Source organism: Eurosta solidaginis, chromosome 4 (genome assembly GCF_040869045.1).
Source record: "Eurosta solidaginis isolate ZX-2024a chromosome 4, ASM4086904v1, whole genome shotgun sequence".
NCBI lineage: Eukaryota > Metazoa > Arthropoda > Insecta > Diptera > Tephritidae > Eurosta > Eurosta solidaginis.
Genome location: NC_090322.1, coordinates 5,552,164 through 5,572,797, shown reverse-complemented (window position 1 = coordinate 5,572,797; position 20,634 = coordinate 5,552,164). Strand labels below are relative to the sequence as shown.

General features: G+C 38.3%; 1 protein-coding gene across 15 annotated transcripts in view; it reads left to right on the top strand.

Annotated features, from left to right (window-relative positions):
• The window catches only part of svr (Carboxypeptidase D svr), a 98,955-nt gene that overhangs the window by 39,381 nt on the left and 38,940 nt on the right, over positions 1-20,634 (top strand). Inside the window, exons 1-2 of one of the 15 annotated variants that reach the window (XM_067779784.1) lie at positions 14,176-14,272; positions 14,985-16,184. The exons of 2 other annotated variants lie outside the window; for them this stretch is intronic. In XM_067779784.1, the coding sequence (XP_067635885.1) occupies positions 15,723-16,184 (462 nt within the window). In that variant the 5' untranslated portion in view covers positions 14,176-14,272; positions 14,985-15,722. Of the gene's footprint in view, positions 1-14,089; positions 14,404-14,960; positions 16,185-17,120; positions 17,680-20,634 lie in introns of those variants that run through there. 12 more of the 15 variants (XM_067779789.1, XM_067779787.1, XM_067779785.1 and 9 more) reach the window with 12 other exon arrangements.

The following is a 20,634-nucleotide window of genomic DNA, read 5'->3' as shown; positions in this document are numbered from 1 at the left end:
GTAGAGTGGAGTTATAGGACCCATCTTTGGTGAGGGTTTTTTTTTTTAATAAAATAGAAATATTTGAGAGGATGGAAATTGAAAAGTTATTTTTCTCGGCACACCCTAAAGCACATATGTACCCGTTATCAGAAATCCTGCGCGCAGCGGGAAAATACAAATACGAAATATGCACAAACTTTTCTCTGATTTTCGAAAGAAAGAAGACCGACATGTATTTCATAAACCGTTATAGTTGCGACCATCATCAACACAAAAACAATCAACATATTGATGCAACTAAATTTACGCATTACTTAATTCATTGTATGCGCGGTAACATGAACATTGTACATGTGTACATATGTATGTATGCATGTATGTTCATACGTGTTTTCGCGAAGCGTCTGCTGGCTTCAGACTTAAGGGCACATTACTGATACTTAGCATAGACTTGACTTGGCGTAAACTTGGCAATTTAGCACCGATTATACTCCACTTAGCGCATACACTCTGGCATCATAATCAATAAGTGTCAATCTGTATGTCAAAATGAAATGGAAACAAATAAATGGCATCTCAAAATGTAAACGTCACTTAGAACTTACATAGAAAATCAAAATTCAACAGACTTCTAAGTCAAGTTAAGTGTTGCTAAGTTTTCAGTAATCAGTAACATGCAACTCACTGATTTTCGAAAGTTATAATTTATATTTATTAGGGTCGGCAAAATATAAAATTAAATTTTTCCTTTTGGTATAGTGAAAATATTTTTCAGGACAACGAAACATTTAGGCAATCAATAAGGTATAAATTATTGTAGTCGTTAGGGAGCTGTACGTCGTGTTGTCAAGAAGTGTCTGCTGGCTTGAGTCTTAAGCTAGCAGACACTCCGGTTTCTCGGAACCGGACGCAGCTTTAAATTTTTTTTGCGGTATTAAATTGCCAATAAATGTAATATAAATTATGCAAGTCGTTCGGAAGTCGTAGGTCGTGTTTTCACGAAGTGTCTGCTGGCTTGAGTCTTAAGCTAGCAGACACTCCCGTTTCTCGGAACCGGACGCAGCTTTACATTTTTTTTTGCAGTACTAAATTGCCAATAAATGTAATATCAATTATCCAAGTCGTTCGGAAGTCGTAGGTCGTGTTTTCACGAAGTGTCTGCTGGCTTGAGTCTTAAGCTAGCAGACACTCCCGTTTCTCGGAACCGGACGCAGCTTTAAATTTTTTTTTGCGGTACTAAATTGCCAATAAATGTAATATCAATTATCCAAGTCGTTCGGAAGTCGTAGGTCGTGTTTTCACGAAGTGTCTGCTGGCTTGAGTCTTAAGCTAGCAGACACTCCCGTTTCTCGGAACCGGACGTAGCTTTAAATTTTTTTTTACGGTACTAAATTGCCAATAAATGTAATATCAATTATCCAAGTCGTTCGGAAGTCGTAGGTCGTGTTTTCACGAAGTGTCTGCTGGCTTGAGTCTTAAGCTAGCAGACACTCCCGTTTCTCGGAACCGGACGCAGCTTTAAATTTTTTTTTGCAGTACTAAATTGCCAATAAATGTAATATCAATTATCCAAGTCGTTCGGAAGTCGTAGGTCGTGTTTTCACGAAGTGTCTGCTGGCTTGAGTCTTAAGCTAGCAGACACTCCCGTTTCTCGGAACCGGACGCAGCTTTAAATTTTTTTTTGCGGTACTAAATTGCCAATAAATGTAATATCAATTATCCAAGTCGTTCGGAAGTCGTAGGTCGTGTTTTCACGAAATGTCTGCTGGCTTGAGTCTTAAGCTAGCAGACACTCCCGTTTCTCCGAACCGGACGCAGCTTTAAATTTTTTTTTGCGGTACTAAATTGCCAATAAATGTAATATCAATTATCCAAGTCGTTCGGAAGTCGTAGGTCGTGTTTTCACGAAGTATCTGCTGGCTTGAGTCTTAAGCTAGCAGACACTCCCGTTTCTCGGAACCGGACGCAGCTTTAAATTTTTTTTTGCGGTACTAAATTGCCAATAAATGTAATATCAATTATCCAAGTCGTTCGGAAGTCGTAGGTCGTGTTTTCACGAAGTGTCTGCTGGCTTGAGTCTTAAGCTAGCAGACACTCCCGTTTCTCGGAACCGGACGCAGCTTTAAATTTTTTTTTGCGGTACTAAATTGCCAATAAATGTAATATCAATTATCCAAGTCGTTCGGAAGTCGTAGGTCGTGTTTTCACGAAGTGTCTGCTGGCTTGAGTCTTAAGCTAGCAGACACTCCCGTTTCTCGGAACCGGACGCAGCTTTAAATTTTTTTTTGCGGTACTAAATTGCCAATAAATGTAATATCAATTATCCAAGTCGTTCGGAAGTCGTAGGTCGTGTTTTCACGAAGTGTCTGCTGGCTTGAGTCTTAAGCTAGCAGACACTCCCGTTTCTCGGAACCGGACGCAGCTTTAAATTTTTTTTGCGGTACTAAATTGCCAATAAATGTAATATCAATTATCCAACTCGTTCGGAAGTCGTAGGTCGTGTTTTCACGAAGTGTCTGCTGGCTTGAGTCTTAAGCTAGCAGACACTCCCGTTTCTCGGAACCGGACGCAGCTTTAAATTTTTTTTTGCGGTATTAAATTGCCAATAAATGAGGTATAAATTATTTAATATATAATATTGTTGTTTGCTATAGTGTGTCTGCCACCTTAATAGGACCCTAGTTGGGGTGTTAATGAAATAATTGCTGAGATAGGGCGTTCTTCAACCAAATCCTGTGAATACCCTAATTGCTTTCCACTCCAATCTCACCAGTCTTTAGACAAACCGTGGGTGTTGAAATTAATGTGAGGATTTTCGTGATTGCGAATACGAATATTCGCAACATCCCTACTATGCTTATTTTGATTCTTTTTCCTCCTTTATTTAATGAGACATAGCATTCATCCTACATTCGTGCCGCATTAAACTAGATTTTTTCATATACATACATATGTACATATATTGTATGCTTAGTTTAGGCTTTGATGTTTACTTTTTAAGTGTGGTTCAGTAACCAGTTTTGTGCTGTGAACGTACGTTTAATTGTTTCACTTCTGAGGTCACGTCCCGCAATTTGTAGGAAAAAATTAAAAGGAGAACGACGCAAATTAGATAGAAGCTCGGCCTTAATTCTCTTCGGAGTTATATCCAAATGCATCTTTGTATGTGGTGCTGGTCTGGTGGAAAGCAATGGACACGGCGAGCACCTCCAAAATGTTAGTGTCAGTGCAACGGACGGCGCTGATCGGTATCAGTGGCCCTCTCAAAACAACACCTACCTTGGCACTGAATGTCATGCTGAACATACATCCTGTAGATATTGCGGGAAAGGCAGCCGCGGTCCGGTCGTTGGCCAGGCTTCGTGATATGGGCTATGGGCTTTCTGACTTCGGACACTCTAGCCTTCTTACCAGTTTCGACTTTATCCCGGACAGGACAGACTATTGTATGCCGATAACTGCTGGTCCTATTAAGCAATAAATGAGGTATAAATTAATTATTATATATAATAAACACGTGTCACAACATTTTTGGGCGCGATGGACTCCTAAACTACTGAACCGATTTTGAATTTGTTTTGCACCCCGTGTGTAGTTTGATGTAACTTGAGAGATAGGATAGGTTATATCTCAGTTTATAGTCGCAATATTATTTTATTGCAAATTTTTTTATTTGTTCATACGTAATAATAATATGTTACGTGTACGCAGTGGTGCGCCTCTTTTCAGTTGGTATGGATATGTTTGTGCACGTGCTTATTAAACTTTATATACATATATGTATATATATATATATAGCGCATCACCAGGGCCGGCGAGAGGGGGCCCGCGACTTGAGGTACTAAGACATTTTTTTTAATTCAGGAGAGTCTTTAGTTGTTCCATGTGCAATTTTTAAGCCGAATTTCAAAAGCAACGAATATCTGCATTTCGTTTTAATATTATATTGAAGTGTGAAAAATAAAAATCTATATATATTAAAAGAAAGGCTAAAATGTGTGTTAATTGGTCGCCGGTGTTTTTAAGAGATGCGTCTGTCGATTTTGTTCAAACGTACCTATTTACATACGTCCTATTCGATTTGCCTGAAATTTGGTATATAAATTTGTCTATATTAGTAATATTAGTATTTACGATCCTTTTTTCCGGGAAGTAGACCAGAGACGGACTGGGGCTGAGACTCGGAGTGGGACTGGGACTGGGACTGGAACAAAATACATACCACCCTCTGGGACAGACAATGAGGGATGAAGAAGAATGAGAAGAACTTGAGAGAAGAGAAAAGAGAGAAGGAGAAGGAGACTGAGAGAGAGATAGAATGAGACGAAGATGGAGATAGATGAAGCGAAACAGACGGAGGGGGGAGTGAATAAAAGGATTAGGAAAAAGTGAAGAGGGCGGGAGGGCAGAGTTAGACGGAAAAAGCTCATTAAAATGTATGCAGATAGGCCAAATTTAGGGCAGAACAACGTCTTCCGGGTCTTCTAGTTTATTATATAATATTATTGTTGTTTGCTAGAGTGTGTCTGCCACCTTAATAGGACCATAACTGCTCTCTGTACAACCTTCACCCCAGCCATTCCCCCGAGGGAGGAGTGGGGAAGAGGAATTATCTGTGGCAGGGGACCTGTTAACTTGTTCACGGATGGGTCGAAGTGAGGTGGAAAGGTTGGGGGGGGGGGGGGGGGGGGGGGTCTTTTGTCAAGAGCTAAATGTAAGCCGCAAGTTTAAGTTGGCTGATCATTGCAGTGTATTCCAAGCGGAAGTTGCTGGGATTAAGGATGCGGTGGATGAAATGCTAGGCAGTGCTACCACGGTTAGGGAATTTAACATCTACTCTGATAGCCAAGCGGCTATCAAGGCCTTGAGCTCAACTACCGTGCGGTCGAGGGTGGTCTGGGAGTGCTTGATCTCGCTTGCGATTGCATCGAACTATTTTATAATTAAGATTATATGTGTCCCCGGCCGTAGTGATATTCCGGGTAACTGTCAAGCGGGTCTCTTAGCCCGCAGCGGTACAACTAAAGCGGATGAAGATGGCTGTAGGGATTTCGGGATTCCGCTGGCTACCTATGGTTTTCTCCTCAATAGCTGGGCCTCGAATCAACTCAGCAAACGTTAGGCGGACACCACCTCTTGCAGCGTAGCAAAATCTTTCTGGCCGAAAGTGGATGGCAGGGGTCTGCCGAAATAATTGGGTTCACTAAGGCTCACCTATCAATGGTCATTGGGGTTTTGACATGGCACTGTTCCCTGGGTATCCATGCGGTACGTCTCAATATACTGGAATTTCCATCCTGCTCTAGCTGTATGGAGGATGATGAGGTGGTATCACCAAATCACTTTATGCTTGATTGGCCAGCTTTTGCCAGAACTAGGCGAAAGTACTTCGGTCGCGACTCATTTGGATCTCCCGAGGATTTATCCAAGGTTGAGATCGGTATCATTCGGAACTATATCGTTGCTACCCAACGATTCTCTAAGTAGCTAGATCTACGTCATCTTTTTTATTGTATGTGGTATCACAACCGACCTTCGTGTTGTCCAAGTTAGCTTTCCTTATCAGGGCAGCTTCCACCTAACCTTCCCTATATCGGAATGCAAAGAAGTATTGTAGAGACTTCGCTCAAGCAGGACCATACATCTATAATGGATATAATGTTCATAAAGGGATAGAAGGTAATAAAAAGGCCGATGACTTGGCAAATGAAGGTGCAGCACTTGATGCATCGACGGTGGACGTCTCAATCCTTTTGTGAGAAAGGGGCGCGGCATACCAAAATTTCTAATATCATGTGCAAATCCTACGATATTAGGCTCACAATGTGGCTCATATCTCCGAAGAGAGAATACTTAATGCTCACGTTGGGCATACCAATTGGACACTGCCTTCTGGCGTTATACGTTTATAAGTTAGGCCTCGTCAATAACAGCAGTAACAGTAGATGCGGGAAATGAGAACGTGCCCTGCACTCGCGGCGTTAAGGCTCCAACTATTAGGGGCGGCATGGTTACCACATCTCGAGGCAGCAGTTAAGCTAGGACCTTAACAACTTCTAGTATTTGATAGAGGACGAAGTTATTTTTTAACATATTGTAACGAATTTACTGTAATTCCTCTTATTTGCAACCTTCTACTAACGTTCGAATCACTAAACTGTTGAATAAATAACTCCACTATTCAATAATGCAAAGTGGCCTTTATTAAAGTACTTCACAATAACACTTATACTTCGCAACTTGCTTGCTTAAATCAAACTGATTATCGTGCCTCAACTGTTGCCGCCTTTTATATTGTCTAGTTTCCTCGTTGCATATTTCTTGGCTTTTCTATTTCTAGAATTTACTAGTTAGCCATCAGCTATAAATTTCTCAGCTATAACTACAGATGTACGATTTTATAGCTTCTCTCATAGCCCATGCGCGTGTATATGTGAGAGATACTTGCACAATTGATTGCATACTTTTGGGAGTATCTCAGATATAGGCATGTGTTTGTGCGTCACTCTCCGCTGCTCGTATGGACATATGGGTAAACATAATGATTGATTTGTTGATGTGCATACGAGTCACTGCTTAGTATCGGCTAAGAGATGATAGTATCCCTTAGTTTGCTAATATTCGTCACAATATATGTATAAGGCCTTGTGCCTAACTAGGCGTTTTCGGTTTGTTCGTCAAACTAATTCTGGTAGCACTATGTACACATTCAGTCTATGTGAGGTCTTTATTTACCGGCCAGTTCAACATTCGCTTAGAGATCGCATGTGCTCAATTATATTAGGAGGTAAAACACCCTTCTATGAATACTGGTTCAATACTCGTAATTGTTGACATTCTCACGCAAATGCTGACGTACAAGCTGAAGCAATCGAAAGCACATTCCGACGACCTTACAGTGTTGCTATTTACGATGAAATTTTCTAGCAAAAAAAAAATAAAATAAAAAAATTTTAAGCACTGCCTTTATATAAATGGACAAAAATCAGCCAAAAATGTCTCCTTATATAAAGACATATTCTTGCTAAACTTTGATTTTTAAATTTTGACAGTGAAAATGCAAAAATATTTCTCAGAAAAAGTGGAGCGCACATTACTTGGATTGGAAAGTTGTCAGGAAAGGAGATATTATTAGTCAATCTATTGCGCAACACCTTTATATTTTCACATAAATATTTTTTTTCGTTCTATTTCTATGTCAAAATTTAAAAATCAAAGTTTAGAAAGAATATGTCTTTATATAAGGGGAAATTTTTCGCTAATTTTTATCCATTTATATAAATGAAGTGTTTAAAAATTTTTTATTTTATTTTTATTTTCTCCTTTTCTTACATTTTCTCGGTGTCTTAACCTATCTGTTAAGTTTTACGCTTGTAGCTCAATGAGAACTTACATAAAAATCAATCCCAAAATTCCATCTGTTTCGTACGATTTTTTTATATATCTCATCCCGTGCGCCCCCTAGCGAAACATTTTGTATTGTGTCATCGGCTGTCATCTACCTCTGAATTAAGTTTGAAATTGCAAGTCTTTAACTCATCGAGAAGTTACTTAAAAGCTGGTTTAAAAAATTTCAAATTCTTATCTAATTATTTCGATCTGTGCGCCACCTAACGGATTTTTTTCCTTTTGTTGCATTGTCACGGCGTTCCAGCCTATCTGTAAAGCAGGCATGCTTAACCAACGAAGCTCTAAATTTTTAGCCTCTAGCTCATCGAGAAGTTACTTAAAACCAGGTTTCAAATTTCCAAATTTTTATCTAAATATTTCGATCCGTGCGCCACCTAATGAATTTTTTTCTCTTTTTGTTCCTTTGTCACGGTGTTTTAACCTGTCTCTGAGGTTTCATGTTTGTAGCTCAATGAGAAGTTACTTTAAAATCGATCTCAAAACACCAAATTTCAAAAATTCTTATCTAAATATTTCCATCAGTGCGCCACCTAACGGAAAGTTTTTCTCCTTTTCTTAAATTTTCTCGGCGTCTTATCCTATCTGTGAAGTTTTAGAGTTGTAGCTCAATGAGACCTTACACAAAAATCAATCCCAAAATTCCCTCCTTTCGTACGATTTTTCTAAATATCTCATCTCGTGCGCCCCCTAGCGAATCTTTCTGTATTGTGTCATCGGCTGTCATCGACCTCTGAATTAAGTTTGAAATTGCAAGTCTTTAACTCATCGAGAAGTTACTTAAAAGCTGGTTTAAAAAATTTCAAATTCTTATCTAATTATTTCGATCTGTGCGCCACCTAACGGATTTTTTTCCTTTTGTTGCATTGTCACGGCGTTCCAGCCTATCTGTAAAGCAGGCATGCTTAACCAACGAAACGATATCATTTCGTTACGATAATCAACGTTAATAAACGAAACGAAATGACTTTGTTTCGTGTAAAGTTTCACGCTTGTAGCTGAATGAGAAGTTACTTAAAAATCGATTGTAAGATTTGTATGAAAAGCTGACAAAAATTCAACCGACCTAATATAAAAGAAGTAATAAGTATATTTATGTAACTACTTAATTCCTAAGTTTACTTATTTATATTGCTGTTCATGTCGATTGACGTTTGCATTCTGTATAAAGGATATCTACCATGAATAGGGAATGCTAATTTTAGATTTAACAAGCATCATAAGTAAAGCGACTTTTTTCGCGGAAATCTGAAGAAACCAGTTATTTGTAAAACTGCTCACATCTTCTGTTAGAATTTGTCAGCTTATTATTTAAAGCACATAAGTTGGTCCCATCTAAAGGTGGAGGTGTCTAAATTTTGTACCAAGTTCCAGAGTTTGCGATATCCGGAGAGTTTTCCTACTCACGATGTTTTTCTTGTCTAGTGAGCTGCACTTAATCAGCAATTTTTATAAATTAACATAACAGGAACTTCTCATTGCGGCTTCAGAACACCTACGAGAAGAGAACCTCATGCAGCATATCTTTGTCGATTTCAAAGCAGCTTTTGACAGCGCAATAATGTGATGGCTAAATTTTGCTGTCTGAATTTTAGTCCTTTGTCAAATTTATGACGTTGTGGCAAAACCATCGGCTTCGTAAGGATTGAAATGGGCCGATTTGAGCTATATTCGAAATCAAAAAAGCTTCAGACATGGCGACTCCCTATCGTTCTATTTCTTTAATATGAAATAGACCGGATAATTTTAGCAGCAAATCTATATAATCCGCCATGGAGCGTACAAACCTGTCATATGCCTATAGTATCGATATCATTGGCTATCCTGCATAAAAAAACCGAAATGGGACTTGTGATGACCGAAGAAAAGTCAAAGTAGATGCCATCAAAGAAAGAATGGGTTCTTTCGCGCTCTGCCGATCATGTCACTGTTGATGTATATAAATTCGAGACGACGAGGAACTTTGTCTATCTGAGAGCCATCAACAAGTGGTACTTTGCCCTGAGTAGGAAATTGAACAATAAAGCCCTTTGTAAACGAACAGAACAATCGTGGAATCATGGGCGGAGTCGAAAGAAGAAGGAAATTGTAATATCGCCGAGGTGTAGGAAGCTAGCAGTGTCGGCCAACTCTTTTAGTGAATATGCATCTAGCATATGATGCTGCATGTGTACTCTAATTCTGATGGAAAGTAAAAAAGTCGCTAGGCTCCTTTAGTTTTTGTATGTAGAGAGAATTACATATAAAGCTTCTGCTAAAACTTCTGAAATTTAAGCAAAATAATAATATAATTTCTATGCGAAAATAAGTTCACTGCGTATGCATTGACGGCAGATCACTCCTAACATACATATATCCCCTCGATGTCATGCTTGCTTACGAATTTGATCAACTGTCTCTACATTCCAAGCTGTATTACCCAACCAGTCTGCATAGAGCATGGTTGTCTGACTAAGTATTTTTGCTTATTGATTAACTGTCAGACACGTCATAAAGCCGCATTGGATTGAATTTTTCTCACTACTGAATTTGTTTGGTTTGTTTTGACGTTCAATTCTGGTTTTAGCTTGAATGTGAGCTCAATTTACTATATTCCGACTTATTTGGCCGATGTTAGCTTGTACTTAAATGGAATAGGAAGTGTGTCTCAATCGCTGCAGCGGAAAGTGTAGCGAAACACATGTGAAGCTGTAAAAGTAGAACAAAAACGTCAAAAAATTTAGCTGCCCTTAACAATCGTTAACCGTAGACGACTATGCAGGTGTTGCTATATATTTCTTATTTATATATATCGTTGCGAATTTCAAGAACTTTCGATATTTCTGCGCCGTCTGTTATCGCTCGAATCCCTAAACTGTCGAATAAATAAACGCAAATGTTCTGTATATAAAATGATCTTTGTTAACAGCACTTCTATGGTAGTGGATCTTCACAATTTAATGGATTCGCGTACTTCACTTATAGCGTCTTAAAATCAATTTGATTCACTTTCACTTGAACTGCGCAGCTTTTATACTCTCAGTTGCGTCCTTTGCCTATTTCTTCCAGGGTCTAGACTTCTCTTATCTGCTGCATCTCATATTTGCTGTATACATGTAAAGCACCTGGGCGACCGAGCTTTGCTCGGCAACGTTTCGTTGTGCTGGCAACGTTTCTTTTTTTTAATTTCGAATAGGTGGCAACCCTAAATGGAAACCCTACTCAAAAATGTCCCTATTGTAATGCGGAGTGAAATACCTTTCGTTTAATACCCATATCGGCATATCATGCATTTTTTTTTTAATTTCGAATAGATGGCAACCTTAAATGGCAACCCTACTCTAAAATGTCCCGATTGTAATCCTGAGTGAAATACCTTTCCTTTGATACTCATACCGGCATATCTCATGCAATTTTTTTTAATTTCGATTTGGTGGCAACCCTAAATGGCAACCCTACTCAAAAATGTCCCTATTGTAATTCCGAGTGAAATACATTTCGTTTGATACCCATATCGGCATATCCCATGCAATTTTTTTAAATTTCGAATAGGTGGCAACCCTAAATGGCAACCCTACTCAAAAATGTCCCCATTGTAATGCGAAGTGAAATACCTTTCGTTTGATACCCATATCGGCATATCTCATCCAACTTTTTTTAATTTCGAATAGGTGGCAACCTTGTGAAACATTCTGAGTGGCAAAACCTAGGTAGAAAGTCTTAGAAGGTGATACATTATCTCTGTGCCAAATTTGATTTAAATCGGTTGAGCCGTTCCCGAGATCGTACGGCAAAACAAACAAACAAGAATTGCTCGTTTAAAGTTATAAGATATATGTACATATGTGTAATGCCATCTATCCTCATAGCTGCTGTTTAGGAGTATATATGATTGCTTTCTATTTCATCTGCTTGCCTTGCTGTCGTTGTCCAGCATTGATTACTAGCGGCATATTGACGTATCGAAATAGCTGATTTTTTTAGAGAAAAGAGGCTCGATTATTTTTTCGAAGAATGGCAAATTCTTTGGCTTAGTACGAAGGTTAGCATGAATCAGATTTCACAGCTTTAAATATCTCAATGAATGACTAAGAGTACATTTCATATAAATTAATGAGTTTGACTTTGACAGATAAGCGCGTCATATGATAAGAAATTATTTTTGCTTCGTTCAAAGTTCCACAAAGTCACCATCCGTATGTAGTATGATACCTGTATGACGAACTTCCAAAGTCAAAGTATAATTTTAAAGCTCTAAGTAAATCAGCCATAAGGTCATTTAAGCTTTAATGGGCGCTTTAACTTTACCGTTCATTTCACAAGTGCCAGTCTGCTATTTCACTATTGACTGACAGTCTTAGTCTGAAAATCGTAGTATGTAACTACATCGGTTCTTGTTCATTTTTGGATAATCTACAACAATCCATCGTACATATGTCAACACTTACCAAGTGTTGAACGCCTACTAAGCTTAAGCCGATAGATAAGCCCTTCAAAAGCTTAAACGCTTTGTAAGTATGTAGTCAAATAAATACATTGTAATGCTTTGTTCCTAAACTTATTCACGTTCAATCATACGTAATTTTTGTGTATGTAAAACTTATTTTTGCTTCTTCTCTTCCTCTCTAACACTAACTTAATTGTTTGTTTACACGCGCATTTAACTGGGCTCAAAAGCGTTGGCCATATTAATGCTTCAAAATCTCATATGGCGTGCTCACAACGTTTACGTTTTTTAATTTTTTGTTTTGCCGACGTCATTATTTACTTCATACGCGCGCAGGCGTCTCTGAGATTTCGCGCAATCTACTCGCGAGCGTAATCGACGCTATCTGCTCTATACTTTCTCTCTGCTCTGAAAAGGCAAATTCCAAGTTAAGTCAAGCTTTGGCAAATAATCAAAGCTGTAATTTGGCTACTACTCCTCGCGTTCCAACGAAGCGTGATCCAGATACGGAGAGAGATTTGACATGCAAATACAAAAACAATGTGGCCCATGTGGATCAATTTGTTGTTGCATTTGCATGTTAAATTTCTATCCGTATCTGGATCACGCTTCATTGGAACGCAACCACTGTGATTGCTATTTGTGATTACAAAAGTTCTTATTTCTCTCAAGATTTGCGAACAAAATATTCAGAATTCGTCTCCAAAACCTCTCTAAAAGTTCAAACGAGGCCAATCAGCTTTAAACTTTAGTATTTCACCAAAATCTTATCAGCTCAATAACATTTGTTATTTTTTAAAGCAGTTATCTCTGGTCGAAAAATACTGAAAATACCAAAGGTGCTTTCAAAGTGCTCGTAATTTCGGTATAAATTTCTGTTTGTAAACTTTTTGTCATTGTTTATTTTGTAACAATGTCTGATTTCAGTATAGTTTCAGTGTAATCTCTTCAAAACTCGCAGTTGGTTGAAGTAGACTTTGTAAGAACTTTTCGCTCGAGTACTACAGGATTAGCTCCTATAATGAATTTTTCTTTGATGACTGCAAGCATTTTATCTTGTACTCGTTCATTACAGAACTACTAGAAACTAAAACGCTTTCAGTTTGAATTTCTAAAAACCACATACTTAAGGATAGCAGCGACTGGTATCAATTGGTAACACCAAGGGAATTTAAATCGTTTTACACCTGCAGTAGGGCCGGATTATTCTTTTTTCGTAGGCAGGTTCCGATAACAATACCTGGCCTAACCAGCGTATCCGCTGTTTTTTAGTTGCTGAAATATGTTGATGTCCGCACAAAGCTCATCATCAAATATTCTTCGGTGCTCGCTGCCGCCAACACGTAGAGGTCCGTGAAACTGTCGAATAACTTTTCTCTCGAACACTCTGCTGTTGTTGGGGTCCATGCTTCTGCACTTCATAATAGGGCGGGTACGACTCGTGACTTGTAGATCATGATTTACGTTTGCCGAAGAGGACGTTACCTTTCAATTTCCTTCTTAGTCCCAAGTAGCATTTATTGACGGGTTTTCTCGCTGGCGTTCTGGTCTGTGTTAATGCGGGTTTCCAAATTAATTAAGTATTTTTTTAGGTTGGTGTAAGCAGAACGCATGGCGTGGGTGTTCAGGCCGATGACGTCATTGCCCAGCATACGCCAGTAATTCCAAGCTCTTTGAATATTGCTCCAAAGCGGCTAAGTTCTGTAGCTTTTATAGTTTTCTTCAGCATCAGATTATAAAAATCACACTGTCTGAATATTTAAAATTACACGTTAAAGACAGTTGCTAAGGGGAAATTGTAGAGATTAAGGTGAAGAGATAAGAGTAAATAAAAGTAGTGACAGAGGTAGGGTTGGAACGAGATCAGCAATTTTCTTCATCTCAACATGAATAGGACATTGAGAAGACGGCGCTCAATCTAGAATGAGTACAAAAAGTATAAATTTCAATAAATTCTATTGGAACTGAGTTGGCCACCTTGGCGCGCATCACGCCGGCAACGTTGAGTATATTAGAGTACCAAGAGTTGCGTACATGATTAACTGACATCGAAAGCATAGTCATAAGCGTGTGACGTCATAAACTAAAGTATAGATGGAAAAATGTTGAATGAGTAATATCAAGTTATGTACTCCAGCGAGAGCGTAAAAGCCTGGAAAGTAAATCGATAACAAACACGTTTCCAACAAAGCTTCGGCGCTTGTAATCCATTACCGTTAATATTAGAGTACAAAACACAGTGCCGCTGAGAGCGCGCAAAATCCATAACAAAGGCGCATACTCACTCTCACGAATGGTGTGCTGACGAGGCGCTTCTTGTACGCTGGATTTTTGCAGGGTGTTAAAGCGATGACGTGCAGCAACAAACGATTCATACAATATTTATGGCATAAATCAGCAATGAGCCATTGGAATTCATTCAGTTTGTGCAAAACGAGTGCCGAGCAATGCAGTGATGTAAGCGAACGAAAATTATTGACGCTAAAATATATAAAATGTTTGGCCTATCGCCCATACTGCGAAGAGCTGATGTGAGGGTGCATTGTGCAAACGGAAAATTACAAACAAAAAAGTAATAAGCACGAAAAGTAAAATAAACAAAACACAAGAAAAGTTTTTGGTGAAAAAAGACCTCACATTAGGGTGGATCGATTTATTAACCGATATCGCGCCATCGATTTTTCGATAGGATTTGGGCTCAGGAAAAAAAGTTGCACTACGCACACCCAAAAAAAATTTTCGAGCCTGCGAGATTTCATTTTTTTGACTTTTTTTCGAGTTTGATTTTTAAGGGGTTTTTCATGTCCTAAAAAATGTTCATTTGATTGTAACATTTGAAAAAAAATATATTTTTTTTTTCAAAAAACTGTTATCACCAACGTTTTTAGCGGACATTTTCAGGTCGGACAGGGTATACATGAAAATTTTACAATCAAATGAAAATTTTTTTAGTAGGTCATGAAAAAACCCTTAAAAATCAAAGTCGAAAAAAGTAAAAAAAAATGAAATTTCGCAGGCTCGAAAACTATTTTCTTGGGTATACGTAGTGGAACTTTTTTTCATAAGCCCAAATACTATCGAAAAATCGATGGCGCGATATCGGTTAACTTCGTCCATACAAATCGACCCACCCTACCTCATATAGACTGAATGTGTCTGTGGTGTGAAGAGCAGGGAATTCAGTTGCTATAACTGTTTAAGTGAAGATGAAATTGGCCTTATTAACATTTGCTGAACGAGTGGTACAGGTGCTAAGCGTTAGATGAGCAAAGTTAAAAACAGTTTAACTGAATCAAACGCTCGAATATTAACGTTAAAGCAAATAAACAATATTTTTGCAAACATTAATACACGCTTTGCTGATAACAGGCGATAGTGTGGCACGGCGACAGTGCGAGAGCAGTTAACTTTAACAGCTTGACGCTAAAACAAAGCAGACTGACATTTTCAGTATAACAAGGAGTCTAGCAGTGGACAATTGCAGAAAAAATCATTAAACAAAATTCAGCTAACGAAAGGATAGGGAAGGAAGAAAATAATACGCGTACGACGTCAAAAGCCCTAATAAAAAAACAGCAAACATAAAAATATACACATACCGAAAATCCACAGCGCCCACACATCGCCTACACACTCCAACTTTTTGCAACTCTGCCTGCCTACCTACGACAACTAACGACCGCCGATGTCCCTTAATTAAATAGTCGCAACATATCCTAAAACCATAGCAGTGCAACCTTGCGTCTCGCAGTCGGAGCAGCAGTCGAAAAGGCAAAAATAATACTAAAAATAAATATAGCACTAGATTCAACAGTACAGGCATTTAAAACACTTAAAAATCCAATTAACATTTGGCGATTCAGTAAAGCAGTCAATTTCACGCTAACCCGTCAATTTCACGTCAAAAATGTTCACACTTCGCCCACAGCTGTTACTGGCGCACACGCTGGCTGTGCTATTTTTCAGTGTCGTCCTTATACATTCATTTATTATCAAGGAGGATGAATCCTTTCTGAAAGTACCCTACTATCAAACGCAAGCCGAAATCGAGGATATGTTTGCACGTTTCGCTAAAACCTTTCCAGAGAATGCGCGTGTCGAGACAATTGGACGTTCCCTGGAGGGACGCAATTTGTTGGTATTACAAATTGGAAAAAATGTACAAAAACCACGCACACCCTTGACTCCCATGGTCAAGTATATTGGTAACATGCATGGTGATGAGACAATCGGACGCCAGCTACTCATCTATTTGGCACAGTATTTATTGTATAATTATGAAACGAGCTTGGAGGTGGCTAATTTGGTCAATACCACAGATATATATTTGATGCCAACAATGAATCCAGATGGCTATGAACGATCCCAGGTGAATAATGATGCTGCTTGTGTAGTTCTATAGGCGAGCATAGTTGAATTTGATTTACAAAAATGTAAGCAAATGCGTTTAGATCTATCTTCGTACTTGCCGAAGGCTTTATACCTATCATGAATTGAAGTGGAACGCTTTTGTCCCAATAGTGAGGTGTATAGTGCAGTTATGATATGATATAGTGGTCCTATCTTGGCATGTTTGCCTACTTAAGTGTAAAAGTTTCAATGTACTTATATCGCAAAGATTAATTGTATGTAAGCGAAAAGACAAGTTCACGTTCACTACTTCCAAAGTAGAGATTTTCCACAATTTTGGGAGACTCCTAGGAACGTGTTCTTTCTCACAGCGAAATCTAACGGAAACACATAGATATACTTAAGAATAGAAATAATTGTGTACCAAGTTATCGTATACACCGCCAAACACTTCACCCCGTCACAAACGGAAGCATTGTTGCCATAAAATGCTACCGTGGACTAATAAGGCTTCATAACTATCCTGTTGTACCGCTTGGAATCATTGAGTTAAGATGAAATGTCGTGCAGACAAGTTTTGCGTTAGATGTATGAGCTAGTAATGCCTCACATCAAATAACTCTAGAAGGCATGGGTCTCCTTGCCTCCCTGGACACGCTTGAGGATAGGTATTTCTCAACGGAACTATGCAGCTCATAGTTCTGATGATAAATGTGGGTATACTTTCAAATCGGTGCTAGATCAAATCATTTCATATTCATGAAAGGTATGAAAGATTTACTGAAAAATTATGATTTTAAATCTCAGAAAGCTCTAAAAAAATGTGAGAAAGTGAAGAAGTGCGAATATATACTTATTGAAACGCAGAGTTGCACGTTTGGCAGCAAATGCTAAGTTCTTGCGTCTGTTGTGCTTAGTACGCATGGAATGTTTAATTTAGTCTAAATCTGTTTTTTTTCCTGAAATTCACAAAAACTGGTTCGCTATATTCAAGGCTCAGTTTGCGAGTCGTCGCTTTTCACGCCTGCCCCGTGGCGCTCCGCATTTAGTTGGCTGAGATTTGATTTGTTTAAGGGAAATTATCTAAAAGTTTAATATGCAACTAACCTTACATCAAGAAACAGGACACCTGCGCTAGAAGATGACAGTGCTGCGACAATAGTTACTGGCTCATTTCAACTATTCCATTATTCTAGATGACGATCCGAATGAAACATGCATGTCCTGATTCGTATGCCTGAAGTCTATATTTATTAGATGATTAAAGCCCATTACTTTTTCGTTATCCGATTTCGAAAAAGAAATAGTGCACCGTTTTTACATTCAGTCTCAGTGTTATATCGGACCTAAACGAGCAAAATTGAACGAAACCGCTTATAAGATGACCAGAAGATGCTCTAAGTACTCAAATAGAATGACATGAATAAAAAAAAAATGTATGCTGGCGATAACAACTTAAATAAGATGCGTCACAACCGAAGCATCGTATTGCTTGGGGTACACTTCACAGCTCAGTTAAGTGTTTTCGTATGCTTGCTTTATCATTTAACACCTTTTCTAGGCCACTCCAACTAATTTAGATCAAGTGTTGGTGCTCTAAATTCTTTAATGCTGTCATAAAATATGTTCAAGATCTCAGTAAGAAATCGTATATTTGCAAAATTATGAGGTTGGCTGCTATAACGCAAAATCAAACGTTTTTGTCTAAGCTGGCCATTCTATATGCCGTCCCAAGAAGAAGTACACACATCTAACCCTAGAACGCTTCAACCTGTAGACCAATTAGAAATGCATCAAAATCTTTGCTCTAGCACGCGTCAGCAATCTGTTAGTAGATCGGCAAGCTTATTGCCTTCAGTGATTTCCTTCTCTAGGGTTGGTACTAGAGATAATTAAAGGACTAAAATCTCAACTCCGCCACTGTCGATATTTATTTTTGTACACCGCTCATGGCGACGGTTTCTTAGAGCGTGAAATGTTTCAATAGACACCAAAAATTTCGATTTCATAAATATTTTCTTTGATGGTGGTTTAACCTGCATTGTGATCCGTGTGTATCAGCTTAGGGCTCGCATAGGTGAAGTCAGTAGTATAACAACAAAAACTGTCCAGCCCTCATAATCCGGTCACGTATTTTAAAGAAGTAGGGAGGGAAAATTTGTGGTACTATTTTGCTACTTTTTTACTACCTTATAATGCAATGTGCGGGAAAAAGCCAACCTCGATACATCTACACATTGGAAAAGGTGCATCGAAAGAAATAAAAGAAAAACGAGTAATTGGATAAGGGAGACTGAATAAAGTTTGAGGGAATGCGAAAAAGTAAAGGAACAAGAGTAAGATGGAGAGTGGGATTGAAAGTAAGAATAAGGATAATGGTTTAAGAAAAAGTATGAATAAGATGTTTACAGGAGGAGTAAGAAAACAATAAGAATAAATTTAAGAGTAAAAGTGAGAGTTAGACTTAGATAAGAGTCACAGCAGGAGGAGTAAGAGGAAAATAGGAAGATTTACGGAAGAATGAAAGGGATAGGGAAATTTGGTACGATTAAGGTTAACTGGAAAAAACGCAGAGCGGAGATGAAATAAGAGAGGAAGAGATGGGGTGAGACAGAGGTGACACAGGTGGATAGGTAAAGTCAGAACAACGTCTATCTGGTTTGATAATAAGACCGATAGTATTTCATTTTATTCTAAACGTTTTCAGGGTTAGCTACAACCGTTTAAAATAAATATTTGATAAGCCACAGACTTCTTTTTAGCCATCAGGTAAATCTATAAGCTCTGATTTTTTGAACGATCGTTGTTGTAAAACCTCTGCCGCTTTATATTTTTAACCCATACATCCATTTGTGAGACTTGAATGAACCTACCTCCCAACGCTGGGTTTACATAGGTAAATGTTGGGTTTTGGGCCTGTATACCGTAAATCCCGAGTTTGCGTATTACCCCACTTACTCATCTGTAACTTCAACGGTGTGTTGCCATTTTTAGTTGTAAACAATGTGATACCCGAATATCACGCTATTCAGTTCCGTTGACTAAAACGCCGCCATTTCCTCTCAGGAGCGCTATAGTTCTCATGCAGTGAAATAATTTCCGCGGAATTTAATTCCAAAAAATGGGAGTATTGCCAGCGAGCCTTACCTCTTTTACAGAAATAAGACATTACTATCGACCTAAGAAAATATTTCAGAAAGGGTAGAATGTAGTGTTTTTTGTGATACTGAAAAAAAAATCAATACTACAGAAAAGTCAAGTGCGAACATTGTCAAATGCGGCTCCATTTTGTAATATTGACTTCACCTTTTCGTTTTAATATTGACACACTTCGTTTTATTTCATTATGGGCTCGCTTAATAGATCCGACAAATTTGTCACCTTTTATTGTTTTGCTGTGAGTTTTTGTTTCACAACTCACCCTTGGCCGGACAGTTTTTAATGCGCCAAGTTTTAGGTACAATTTTTAGAACAATTATTTGCTATAAAATGGGGTGAAAAACCTCTAGTGAGCAGACACAAACCTCTTATCGGCGGACATTGAAACCCGTTTTCATAACAATTCAATCAAAAACCTCTCTTGGACGGACGCGAACTCTCCGTAAGCGCATGACGTGTGAGAACGAACATTTTATTACCAGACAGGTACACTAGAGACCATCCTGGTTCCATAAGATTGGTTCAACCGGTTTATAAGTATATCGTATCTACCGACATTTCCACGCCGTTGCCCCATCCGTTTAGCACTGTTGGTGTTCTAAGATCTCCACTGAAGCACAGGCTTACTCTCTTTAGAACAGAACAGTGTAATATAAAAATTGGTCTTTAAAATAGAAGGATGTGAGTAATAAAAAATTGTAACATTTTAAAATAGCTACTCACTCTCTTGATCGGACACCACTTTTGAGCGGACAAAAGCTTGGCTGACAGTGGGATTGCGCCCAAGGGAGGTTTCACTGTGTTTATATGTATGTAGATGTGTACACCTGATTGTATGTAAGTTTTTGGTGAAAAATCAATATGGGCCAACGGTGGAGTTTTTGAGACAAAACAAAAACAACAACAACAAAAATATGATGACGCTAAAATTTATTTAAGCATTCACAATTCGCTTGAACTAAATAGATGCCACGACTCATATTAGCAGATAGTAGTTAAAACTCTACACAAAAACAACATAAAACAACAAAAATAACAATAACAATAGATAATAACTATCATTCATTTAATGTAGGCGCTGTTGTGTGACGAAAGCGCTGTTGATATTTTCATTAGAAAGGAAAATAGGAAATGTGTGCTTTTCGTGTGATTTTTTCTACTTTTTTTTTTTTGCTAGAAAATTTTGTTGAATGAAGAGTAGCAAATACATAAATAAGTACACTAGAAATGTGTAGCTTAGTGGTAATTAAATTGAGAGGGTGTAGGCGTGATTTATGTCATATGTGGAGGCACAATGCTGCTCTGCGGTT